The sequence below is a fragment of the Crotalus tigris genome, unplaced genomic scaffold (genome assembly GCF_016545835.1).
Source record: "Crotalus tigris isolate CLP2741 ecotype Arizona unplaced genomic scaffold, ASM1654583v1 scf7180000019431.395589, whole genome shotgun sequence".
NCBI classification, from domain to species: Eukaryota; Metazoa; Chordata; class Lepidosauria; order Squamata; family Viperidae; genus Crotalus; species Crotalus tigris.
The window spans coordinates 56,787-69,900 of NW_024097536.1; the positions used below are offsets into that span (position 1 = coordinate 56,787).

Sequence of the window (13,114 nt, forward strand, 5' to 3'; positions counted from 1 at the left end):
TTACTGTTATAGTAACATGATATTAAAAGCAACAGATTTAATTCAATTATTTTGATGACGTTTAAGGATGCGTTGGAATCAAACCTTCCAAGTCTAGACCATGGGCCTCCAATCTTGGCAACCTGAAGACTGAGGAATTCTGGAAGTGGAAATCCACAAGTCTTAAAGTTGCCAAGGTTGGAGACATCCCCCCCCCTCTGCTCTAGAGCAGGGGGTCTTCAAACTTGGCCCTTTTATGATTCATGGACTTCAACTCCCAGAATTCTGGGAATTGAAGTCCATGAGTCATAAAAGGGCCGAGTCTGAAGACCCCCTGCTCTAGAGGATCATGGCTTACTTTTTATGCACATGGAGTTCCTTCAGTATGAAAGAGAATACACTTTTTCAGACTATTATTTATTTAGTGTATGATGAGAACATGACAGAAGTAAACATATACGCACAATTCACATAGTTATGTACAAAACTTCTATGGGGTACGGCAGGGACCTACTAACTGGATGTCCAATTCAGCTATCCACCTCTGGTGTTGCTTCTTGCAGGTCTTCTAGGGAACCAGAGAACGCACATTATCGTGGGCAATCTTGTGCAATATGTTTAATAATTTGCATATGAGCACCACAATCGCAACAAGCGGAATCTTTCCATCCCCATCAATAGGAGGGCAGGGACACTTCTTCCAGTATCACACCTAATTCTGTTCAATTTCCTCCACACAGAGCGAAGTAGGTCAAAACCAGGTGATTTGGGAGAGTGATCATTAATGGCAGGGATCCAGGAAGGACTCCGGGCATTCTTGGGGTTAAACTGGATAAATACAGGTAGTCCTGGAATTATGACCACAATTGAGTCCCAAATTTATGTGGTTAAGTGAGACATTTGTTAAGTGAGTTTTGCCCCATTTTACAATTTGTCTTGCCACATTTGTTAAGCGAATCAATGCAGTTAAATTAGTAACCTGGTTTCATTGACTTTGCTTGTTGGGTTGCAAAAGGGCATGACGTAACCCCGGGACACTGCGACCGTCATAAATGTGAGTCAACTGTCAAGCATCCAAATGTAAATCACGTGACCATGGGGATATGGTCCAATGGCCGTAAAGGTGAAAACTGGCCACGAATCCATTTTTTCACTGCTGTTGTAACTTCGGACGGTTGCTAAATGAACAATCGTTAAGTCGAGGACTGCCTGTAACTGTTTTCCATGCTGGCCTCTTGTGGCGAGCCGCGCACTGTCCTTCTGAGTAGGAAGGGCCTCACTGTTCCGCATCTTGGACTGTAGCTGAATAAGAGCTTGTTGTTTTCTAATATGGAGTACTGTGATATTGTTAAGTACTGGTAACCAGCGCGTAGGAGTGGGATGCGACGTGGCAGGGACGATACCCCTTGTCTGGCAAAGTCGAAATGTCAACCATTTGGGTGTGGACGCTGTTAAGCTACACACCGGCACAATACTCAGCTGTGGAGTAAACCAAAGCCAAGGCTGTTATTCGTAGGGGGTTAACATCAGCATCCTGGGATGTTCCAGCCAGTCTGCTGGGTAATTTTTGTGGCTTTCCCAATTTTGCAGCTGTTTTTTTCCAGGTGTTGCCGGAAGTTAGTGATTTGGCCAGGGACTTCGGAAAAGTTATTACCTTGTAAAATACGGTTCCGTAACTTCACTGAAGGCTGGGAGTTTGCATAGCTGTTGCTGAGGTGGAATGTGGCTGCTTGTTTTTTGTGAGGCTTGTTGGAGCGGGATGACTGCTTCAAAAAATGGCGCCCCAACCAGGTCACTAGCACAACTCGCCACTGTGGGAAACTCGTTGCGGGACAACTCAATGTCATTATTTAGAATAATTTATGAAATATTTTATTTCTTGTCGTTCCCATTTCATTTTGTCCCTCGGTGGGTTATGAAAGACCTCCACTTTTAAGAAGAGATTAGACAACCATTTGTCTGAAATGGTGTACGGTTTCCTGCCTGAGTGGGGGTTGGGCTAGAAGGCCTCCAGGATTCCTCCCAATTATGTGATTCTGTTATTCCTTTGGCATCCTTTCTTTAACGATTCTATTTCAACATTTCTTTGATATTAGTGTAACTTTCGTCCCGCAGTGAGTTGGCCGTGGTGAGTTGTCTTAGACCAGGGGTGGGCAACCTTGCCTCTTTTATGACTCATGGACTTCAACTCCCAGAATTCCTGAACCGGCCATGCTGACTCAGGAATTGTGGGAGTTGAAGTCCACGAATCATAAAAGAGCCAACGTTGCCCACCCATCCTAGACCCTGGTTGAGGTACCATTTTTTTAAGCAGGGATCCATCTTCTGGAGATCTCGTGAAAGGATCTGCATCCCTGAAGTTGGTTCTTTGGGCTGTGTGATTGACATCATCGACGTAAATAAATTTCCGAGAAACAGCTTCAGGCAAGTCACTGATGTAAACGTTAAAGCATGGAACTTAAAGAGGAGGCAAGCCAACACTTAGTTGGTGGTCCATAGTTCTGCAGTAATTCTGTTCTTCTGTTTCCCCCTGTCCGACTCTAAGGGGCGGTGCTTGTCTCCATTTCTTACCCGAGGAAGCCAATGTTGTCCGAGGACACGTTTGTGGTCATGGGGCCGGCGTGACTATATGCTGAGGTGCACAGAATGCTGTTACCTTCCCAGGGAAGTGGTACCTATTTATCTACTTGCATTTTCATGCTTTCAAACTTCTAGATGGGCAGGAGCTGGAGCAAGGAACGGGAGCTCACCCCATCGTAAGGAGCTGGGGTCTCCAACCCGGGCTGTCACTTTTGCAGCTGAAAAGCTCAGCTTCTTTAACCGTTGAGCTATCGCGCCCCTCTAGTTATGCCTAAGCACAAAACCAAATAAACATTACACATCCTGACATCTGTATGAAAAGACTCTGGAGTACTGGGGACTGAATGGAAAAGTAGAGTCTTGGTACAAAAATACTGTCCTGATTTAAAAAAATAAACAGGTCATGAGAACAATGAGCCTTTGATCAGTTGAATAAAAAGGGAGCTTGAGGTCCATCTGCTAAGGAAGCACGAGCTATTAAAGAGGAGACAAGCCACCCGTTGTGTTCTTTGCACAAAATGCCCTTTGCCGTCAGCGTGGCGTAGCCTCTGCGGGTGTGCGGTGTCCAAAGGTAGCACAGTCTTCATGTCTCCGCCAAAATCAGCCTCTTCCCAGATTGGCTGAAAACCAGCGTCACTCAACCGACGGCACTAACACATTAAATAGAACAAAAGCTTAAGTCACACTCAGGTTTCACACGCCAACAAATGTGGGTCATCTGGACGGATCTACCACAAAAGGAGGAAAAGGTCTTCCGGTTTTGGGATGGGGGAGGTGGAGCGGCTGGGCAAGACGGTTCTGCGGTGTTTTCATTCGTCTTGCTTCCTCTTGGGCTTCTTCGGATTACGAGACCGGCTTTTGGCTTTGCAGAGAGGACAGATGGGGGCGTTCCGGTGGATCTGTTGGTGGCAGGAGAGGCACGCCTGGAAAGAAGAACAAAGTTGATCTGTTAGGAGTGGGAAGGAGAGACCGTGGCCCTCTTTGCTTGGATTGGCCTTCCCCAACAGGGCTGTAGGAACCAGAATTCCTAGAACAGGTATCTCCAAACTCGGCAACTTGAAGACTTGTGGACCAGAATTCTAGGACTTGAAGTTCACAAGCCTTAAAAGTTGCTGAGTTTAGAGACCCCCCGTCAGTGGGATGGCAAAGATGCTCAGCTTGGGAAGACTGACCCAGATTGGGCTCATACAAAGCACCGGGTCATGGTTTGGTTAACCAGAACTTACAGACTAAACCAGGGGTAGGCAACCTTGGCTCTTTTATGACTCGTGGACTTCAACACCCAGTATTCCTGAGCCAGCCATGCTGAGGGGAAAGGGAGAGGTTTCCAAGCTGAGCCATGTTGGCTGAGGAATTCTGGGAGTTGAAGTCCACGAGTCATAAAAGAGTCAAGGTTGCCTATCCCTGTCTAGGAGGCTCACCGCTTAGAACAGGAGGACCTAGGACAGGGGTAGGCAATCTTGGCTCTTTTATGACTCGTGGACTTCAACTCCCAGTATTCCTGAGCCAGCCATGCTGAGGGGAAAGGGAGAGGTTTCCAAGCTGAGCCATGCTGGCTCAGGAATTCTGGGAGTTGGAGTCCACGAGTCCTAAAAGAGCCAAGGTTGCCTACCCCTGGACTAAACCATTATTGTAGAGACCTTGATGCTCTCTAAGCTTGTTTGGTTGTAGACATTTCATTACCCAAGCAGGTAACATCATCAGCACTGGCGAGGGTGGGGTTTGCTTTTATATACAATAGCTTGCCCTGCCCATATTGGTGCGGGTGTGATTTTCTCCTTGATAGTTCCTTGATTAGGGTAGTACTTAATTAAAGAATTACCTAGTTAGGGAACTAGTTGATTAGGGAACTTTAGCTGTGTAGTCTTTGGTGCTCTGAGTCTGATTGATTGGTGGCAGACATTTTATTACCCAGCTAGGTAACATCATCAGTGCTAGCGTGGCTGAGGTTTCCTCCAGGCATAGGAGCATAACTGTTTGGGTTCAGACAGATATTCTTTATTGATAGTCTCTGAGTAAAGACAGAATCATGGAAATTTCCTAGCCCTGTTTATAGCACGTTTCAGTAGAATTTCTTTGAACGATCTGGACTATTTCTTCCCAGGTTGTTCACCAGCTGGGCTGAGTTGCTGTTTCTAAGATAAGCTGGCAACTGGCAATGCCTTCAGTCTTTTGATCATACATGGCTCCCTCCCCTCCCTCCCTTGGACTTCTTCTCCCCACAATCTGTCTATGAAAAATTTTCCTACATCACGGTTCCAGAATTCAGATATGTTAGTAAAAATATGAAAAATCCAACGTCACAGAACAGAACAGGAAAAAAAAAACCCACAAAATGTTCATGATCCAAGCGGGAGAAACTCACTTTTGCTCCACAGTTTGGGACCAAGTCTAAGAACCTGAAGTTCAAGGTGAATAAAAGGTTTCTGTGGTTGAAATTGCTGGTTGCACTCTCAGATTTGGGGCCACATGGGAAACAGGAAACATCCCACGGTGTCTAGTTTTATAATGGAACCAACTATACTAGTGTTCTTCAACCTGGGCTACTCGAAGAAGTGTGGACTTCAACCCCCAGAATTCCCCAGCCAGCCACGCTGGCTAGAGAATTCTGGGAATTGAAGTCCATACATCCTCAAGTGGCCAAGGTTGAAAAACAGCGATCTACAGACAAAAAAAATTTTAACTACTGAAATTGTGCCTACTTACCTTCATAGGAGGTGGCTGTTGTCTGAAAGTGGCTGTCTGCCTTGTGTCCTGTTTCCGGGCCACCTGCAGCTGTTGCGCAGCTGCTGCCGCTGCAGCCAAGGATTCTGGGATTGGAGGTTCCTGTGGCTCCGTCTGCCATTCGGCTTTCTGCTTTTCGAAGTAACTAGGCAAACCACAAAGCCAAAAAAAAAAACAACTATCAGGGCTGAAAGATTCAGAAACTGACCAGTTCTTTCATTTCCCTTTTATTTCTGTAGAGCAAATGACATATGCTATCTCCAGGATATTCTAGTTTTCTCCCTGGAGCATCCTGGTTTGTGAAATATAGAGCAATGATTGGGGGGGGGGGTTGGGGGAGTGGGTGGGATATAGTTACAGAAGTGGATCACCCAGAACAGCTAGATCCGTTTTTTGGTCTCAACAAAGGAGAATATTCGTAGGTCAGGGTTGAAATGAGGGGTCCTTGGTGCTCTCTGAGCCTGGTTGTTTTCTTGCAGATATTTCATTATCCAACTGTTGACGAGGAGGAGGAGGAGGAAGAGGAAGAGGAGGAGGAGGAGGAGGAGGAGGAGGAGGAGGAGGAAACTGGGGTTCTTGGTGCTGTCTGAGCTTGATAGTTTTCTTGCAGATGTTTCATTACAAAATTCCCTTCAGTGCAAGAAGGGAATAAGATTTGGGGAGGGAGGAGGAGGAGGAGGAAGAGGAGGAGGAAGAGAAGGAGGAAACTGGGGTTCTTGGTGCTGTCTGAGCTTGATAGTTTTCTTGCAGATGTTTCATCACCAAACTAGGTAATATCATCAGTGTGCCAGACAATCCATCATTGATTTTACCTACTTTGATAATGAAACATCTGCAAGAAAACCACCCAGCTCAGACAGCCCCAAGGACCCCTCATTTCCACCCCGAGCTACAAATATTCTCCTTTATCGCTACTCCCAATATACGCTTTCATGCATCCACGGACCTCTTCCCTTTCCCCTCCTTTCTTCGACCAGACCCAGAAGTGGTGGGCTTTGCAGCTTCTCAACTTACTCAAGAGAAAGTTTTTCTTCCTCTTCACACAAATCGGGCAACCTCTGCAAGCCCAGGGTCATCCTGAGAGCATCCACATGTTCCTTGAGAGGCTTGTATTCCTCATGGAGGCGGCGTGTCGACTCCAGGAGCTTGTTCAGGTCATTCTCGGACTGTTTGATTGTGTTCTCCATCTGGAAGAGAAGCAGGAGATCCAGATCCAGATCTCTCCTCCTCACATCTTAATGCAGCGGTTCTCAACCTGTGGGTCGCGACCCCATTTGGGGTCGAACGACCATTTCACGGGGGTCGCCAAACAACGCGATCCGCCATTTTTTTCCTCAGCTGGCGGCACCGCACATGTGCGGTGCGGCACGCATGTGCGGCGTGCATGTGCGGCACGTATGGGGCGACGAATGGGGCGGCACACACATGCGCACCGCGCATGGGGCAGCCCGCGCATGCACCCCGTGCATGGGGGCTGCCCCCACGCATGCGCGCCGCGTATGGGGCACCGCCGTGCATGTGTGCTGCGTGTGGGGGCGGTGCCGCGCATGCGCGCCACGCCGCGCATTGTCAGTATAAAAAGATTGAGAACCACTGTCTTAATGGCTGGTCCCAATTCTCCCACCTGAGGTCACTGAAGGCTGAATAAATAGCCAGGTGGTGATTGCAATGGTTCTCAACCTTTCTAATGCCGCGACCCCATAATACAGTTCCCCATGTTGTGACCCCTAACCACTTATACATCACCGGGTGCCAGAGGCGTGGCCAAAGAAAAGGGGGGAAAATGGTGGACAGCCTTGTTTGGCGACCCCCGTGAAATGGTCGTTCGACCCCAAATGGGGTCCCAACCCACAGGTTGAGAACCACTGGTCTAAGGCTAGACTTTCTCTTCTCAGGTAAAATATTCCAGAGACAGCAGAAAAACAAGGAAGAGGATGTATCTTATTGGGCACAGAACACAGAAAAAGAAGGATGTGGCTGAAAAACACACAGCTTGGTGTGCGTTAGACCTGCAGCCTCCAGAGTTTTCAGCCAGCCTCAGTAAGTTGGCAGGAAACTCTGGAAAACACAGCCGGGTCACCTGGAGGATAAAGGTAATCCTCAACTTACAGCAGTTCATTTAGTGACCATTCAAAGTTACAATGGCACTGAAAAAATTAACTTAGGACTGTGTTTCACAGATACAACTGTTGCAGCATCCCCACAGTTACGTGATCAAAGAGCTGTGGTGGTACAGTGGTTAGAATACAGTATTGCAAGCTAACTCTGCCCACAGCCAGGGGTTCGATTCTCACTGGCTCAAGGTTGACTCAGCCTTCCCTCCTTCCAAGGTGGATAAAACAGGGACCCAGATTGTTGGGGGCCATAGGTTGACTCTGTAAACCGCTTAGAGAGGGCTGTAAAGCACCATGAAGCGGTATATAAGTCTTAAGTGCTATTACTATTGCCACTGGTCAAAATTCAGACGCTTGGCAACTGGTTCATATTTATGACGGCTGCAGTGTCCTGAGGTCATATGATCCCCCTTTGTGACCAAAGCTAACGGGGAAGCCGGATGCATTTAAACCATATTATTAAATTTATTAACTGCAGTGATTCACCTAAGAATTGAGGCAAGAAAGGTCATAAAATGGGACAAAATTCACTTAACATCTGTCACCGCTTAACACCAGAAATTTGGGGCTAAATTGTGGTCGTAAATCAAGGACCACCTGTATAAAAATTAATAGTAACCATTTTGGAAGACAAGACTTTAGGTCAGAGGTACGCAACCTTGGCTCTTTTATGACTCGTGGACTTCAACTCCCAGAATTCCTGAGCGGCATGGCTCAGCTCGGAAACCTCTCCCTTTCCCCTCAGCATGGCTGGCTCAGGAATTCTGGGAGTTGAAGTCCACACGTCATAAAAGAGCCAAGGTTGCCTACCCCTGGTCTAGGGCCTAGGCCACTGTTTCTCAGTTTTGGCAGCTTGAAGATGTGTGGACTTCAATTCCCAGAATCCCTCAGCCAGCATGGCTCAGCTTGGAAACCTCTCCCTTTCCCCTCAGCATGGCTGGCTCAGGAATTCTGGGAGTTGAAGTCCACGAGTCATAAAGCGGCCTAGGGCAGGGATAGGCAACCTTGGCTTTTTTATGACTCGTGGACTTCAACTCCCAGAATTCCTGAGCCAGCATGGCTCAGCTTGGAAACCTCTCCCTGTCCCCTCAGCATGGCTGGCTCGGGAATTCTGGGAGTTGAAGTCCACGCGTCATCAAAGAGCCAAGGTGGCCTACCCCTCTTTTAGATCCTCAAGTCTTTCTCCCTTTGCCCATTGATTAAGATAATGGAGATTCCTCCTGACTGCATCAGCAGCCAGAAAGTTGCAACGGGAATCTCTCTCTGTCCCCTCCACTTACAACATTAATGTCGGCATGGATGAGTCTCAGTTCCTCCACGTGCGCCATCTTTTCCTGCAGCAAGAGATCCATCTCCTGTTTGTATTCCTTCAGATGCCTCTCCTCGGATTCCAGAGCCTCAAATTCTGCCTTCAAGCGAGCTTTGATCTTTTCCATCTGCAGTGTTTTATTTCTGGGGACGGGGGAGGTGGGGAGGAATGGAGAAGACAGAGAAGCTGGGTCACCAGGAGGCATTTGAGCCTTCCTCACTGCAGACAGGAGAGTCTGGCAATGAGAGAGAAAGGGAAGATTAGCTCCCAAACCAAGGGGTCTGCAGGGTGCGGTTGTGACGTCAAGATGGACGTTGCGACGATGGACGAAAGCTCTACTTATTTGCAACCTACCCCGTTGACTGTCTATGGAGATTCTCAGTCATCCACGTTGTCCCAAAGGTGTTTTTTCAGGACGCAGTTGGATTTTCTTGTTTTTCTTTGAAGATGTTTCGCTTCTCATCCGAGAAGCTTCTTCAGCTCTGGCTGGATGGTGGGGAATGGAAGAGAATAAAAGAAAGCAAACGACCAGCTGTCTGCAAGGAGTATAAATCCTTCCATTCCTCACCATTCAGTCGGAGCTGAAGAAGCTTCTCGGATGAGAAGCGAAACATCTTCGAAGAAAAATAAGGAGGCCCAGTTGCCTCTTGAAACAAACACTTTTGGGACAACCTGTTGACTGTTTTGGCCACATCCTGTTCAACTCATGATTGCTGGCATTTTGCAGCTTAGATTTTGTGCAAAAGCAGCACAAATGAGGTTTGTCCATTAAGCTATGGTTAAACCATCCATGGTTTAGAGCAGACATGTCAAACTTGCAATGTGACACGATGTATCGGGACAGTTTTGCCATTGCCGGCAATGGGGTGGGCGCTGCTTCAGCGTGACGCATCCGGCCCGTGGGCCGGCAGTTTGACACCCCTGGTTTAGAGCAAGGTGTGACCCCCACTACACAGATCATACTAAGTTATTCATTTAATTTGCTTGGCTTTTGGCTTACAAGGTGGTGTGAACTCTACCGCCGTTGGGAAAAAAACACGGTTTATAATTTGGCGGAATATGCGGATTCTGCCACACGGCATGTCTTGACTTAATATGATGTGTGGATTCAGAATTAAAGCCAAAGGGTGCCTCAGAGCTTAGTCTGGAAGTCGACATTCTGAAGTAGAATCCCATCATCTCAAAATCCCTGCCTGGATTTCCTCTTAAATCTTTTTGAATCCCAACAAGTTCAATTTAAAAGAACTTTTCGGTTGCATTACAGAGCGTCAGACAGCTTCCTGATCTACTACAGGCAGTTCTCGACTTACGACCACAGTTGAGCCCCAAATTTACGTTGCTAAGTGAGACAGTTGTTAAGTGAGTTTTGCCCCATTTTACGACCTTTTCTGCCACAGTTGTTAAGTGAATCACTGCAGCTGTGAAGTTAGTCACACGGCTGTTAAGTGAATCTTAACATTGACTTTGCTTGTCAGAAGGTCGCCAAAGGGGATCACGTGATCCCAGGACACTGCGACCGTCATAAATGTGAGTCAGTTGCCAAGTGCCTGAATTCTGATCACATGATCATGGGGATACTGTGATGGTCGCTAAGTGTGAAAAATGGTCATGAGTCACTTTTTCCGGCGTCGTCGTAACTTTGAGTGATCACTAAACAAACTGTTGTAAGTTGAGGACTATCTCATCAAAGGTTCCAAGTTACAACAGTACTGAAAAAGAGACTTATGACCGTTTTTCACACTTACGACTGTTGCAGCATCTCCATGGTTACGGAATCAAAATTTGAAGGCTTAGCAACTGACTCATATTTATGACGGTTGCAGTGTCCTGGGGGGGGGGGGCTCATGTGATCCCTTTTTGCCTTCTGACCAGCAAAGCGAACGGAGAAGCCAGATTTGCTTAATAACTAATTTGACAACTGCAGTGATTCAATTAAGCACTATGGCAAGAAAGGTCGTAAAATGAGGCAAAATTCACTTAACAAATGTCTCACTTAGCAAGACAGCTTTGGGGCTCCATTGTAGTCATAAGCCGAGGACTACCTTTGCAACTTCCTTATCAAGCTTCTAATGACCTGAAGTCTCCTTCCACAATGCCACTGTGTTCTTCCACAATTTTGGAGCGGATCTGTTCCCTGACTGTTCTCGCCAGCAGCTCTTTGCCGGGACTGTTAAGCTCTGTACCTTCCCTGCTCCATACACACACACATACACGTCTATGGAGATTCTCAAGTCATCCAGGTTCTGGTTGTCCCAAAGTTGCTTTCTTTCCAAAGGCAACTGGACTTTCTTGTTTTGCCTGAAGACTTTTCGCTTCTCATCCAAGAAGCTTCTTCCATTCTGACCGAATGGTGGAGAATGGAAGGATTGATATTCCTTGCAGTCATCTGATCCTTAGCACTCTTTCTGAGAGTCGTTGAGGCCGCTTGGAGGTTTATCCGAGTCCTTTGCACCACTCAGGTGACCCTGAGGACACAGGTAAATCTCCAAGTGGCCTCAGGGACTCTCTTTGTTGTTGTTGTTAATTGTGAAGTCATGTCCGACCCATCGCGACCCCATGGACAACGTTCCTCCAGGCCTTCCTGTCCTCTACCATCTTCTGGAGTCCATTGAAGCTCACACCTCCTGCTTCAGGGACTCCATCCAGCCACCTCTTTCTCTGTCGTCCCCTTCTTCTATTGCCCTCCATCTTCCCCGGCATCAGGCTCTTCTCCAGTGAGTCCTTCCTTCTCATTAGGTGGCCAAAATATTTGATCTGGCCTTCTAAAGAGCAGTCGGGGTTGATCTCCTCTAGGACTGACCGGTCTGATCGCCTTGCAGTCCAGGGGACTCGCAGGACTGAGTCTTCTCCAGCACCAAAGTTCAAAGGTCTCAATTTTCTGGCGCTCAGCCTTTCTTATGGTCCAACTTTCACAGCCCTACATTGCAATTGGGCAAACCACGGCCTTGACTATACGCACTAAAAGAGTGCAAATGGCCAGTTTTGTCTGCAAGGAGCATCCATCCTTCCACTCCCCACCCTCTAGTCAGAGTTGAAGAAGCTTCAATTAAACAATGGAACAACCTGCCTCCAGAAGTGGTGAATGCTCCAACACTGGAAGTTTTTAAGAAGAGACTGGACAGCCATCTGTCCGAAATGGTGTAGGGCAAGGGTAGTCAACCTTGGCTCTTTTATGACTCGTGGACTTCAACTCCCAGAATTCCTGAGCCAGCTTAGGAATTCTGGGAATTGAAGTCCACGAGTCATAAAAGAGCCAAGGTTGACTACCCCTAGTGTAGGGTTTCCTGCCTGAGCAGGGGGTTGGACCTTGGACCTCCAAGGTCCCTTCCAACTACTACTACTACTACTACTACTACTACTACTACTACTACTACTACTACTACTACTACTACTACTACTACTACTACTACTATTATTATTATTAAAGCACCTCTGGGACCCAGCCCCCCTGGCTTAGCTTGGACCATGTTAGCTCCGTGTCTCTGGAAGATCTTCAAGGTCCCTTCCGAACCCTATGATCGTGTGAAACCCAGCCGGGGCAGTTCGCTCAACGGGTTGCGAGTCCTCCCCCCTCTCCCCCCACCAAACCCAAATTCTTCCAAGAAAGGAGAATTTTGCAACCGAGGGTGTTTTGTGCAAAAAAAAAAAAACCAAAAACGCTGGGGATGGGAAATCCAGGCGTATTCCTGGGAATGGACGAAGGAAGAGACCCTTGGATGGATGGAAGAATTTTCCCCTTCCGCGATCCGGGGGTCCTTTCTTTTGCGTAACCCCTGCGCCCCCCCCCCGCGAAAACGGCCCCCAAGGAAAGTGGCGGAGCGATGCATCCTTACCTAGCCCCCTCCCTGCATCCCCCCCCCGCTTACCTGATCTCTTTGATGCTTTCCAGCTTGCACATGATCTCCTGCTCCTCAGCCATGCTGCTGCGCTCGCAAGGCCAGCCCTGCTGCCCCCCCACCCGCCCCCCACCCGCGCCTAAGATGCAAAAGCCCAGCGGGGGGAAAGGGAGGCAGGACGGAGGGAGATGCCCAGACAATAGAGCCCGATGCGCCGCCCGCGCGGGGCTCCTGGGCGCGGACGGCAGCCGCGGAGAGCAAAACCTCTCGGGACTTGCAGTTCCAGCCGCTGTAGCCGGCCAGGCTCCCGCGGGCAGTCGGGACTACGTGTCCCGCCATGCAAAGCGCGCGCGGCTCCTGCCAGCTGTCTTCCGGCAACTATTCCTTTCTTTTTTTTGGCATCCGAATCAGAATCAGAATAGAGCTGGAAGGGACCCTGGAGGTCTTCTAGTCCAGCCCTTTGCTCAAGCAGGAGACCCCCCCCCGTACCATTTCAGAGAAGAGGCTGTCCAGTCTCTTCTTAAAAAGCTCCAGCGGTGAAGATAAGATAAGATATAAGATAAGATATGATA

At 48.1% G+C, this 13,114-nt stretch overlaps 1 protein-coding gene across 2 annotated transcripts; it reads right to left on the bottom strand.

The window, feature by feature from the left end:
• Positions 1–961: 961 nt before the first annotated feature.
• Positions 962–12,851, bottom strand: ZC4H2 (zinc finger C4H2-type containing). 2 transcript variants are annotated; one of them, XM_039362402.1, is made up of 5 exons: positions 12,573–12,851; positions 8,678–8,849; positions 6,298–6,470; positions 5,266–5,437; positions 962–3,482 (listed from the first exon to the last, which is right to left on the bottom strand). In XM_039362402.1, exons 1-5 carry the CDS (start codon positions 12,623–12,625, stop codon positions 3,369–3,371), a joined length of 684 nt encoding a protein of 227 aa, XP_039218336.1. In that variant the 5' UTR covers positions 12,626–12,851; the 3' UTR covers positions 962–3,368. The 2 variants fall into 2 exon arrangements, with proteins under 2 accessions (XP_039218336.1, XP_039218337.1); XM_039362403.1 differs by having other exon boundaries at positions 5,266–5,428; positions 12,573–12,850.
• Positions 12,852–13,114: the final 263 nt, after the last annotated feature.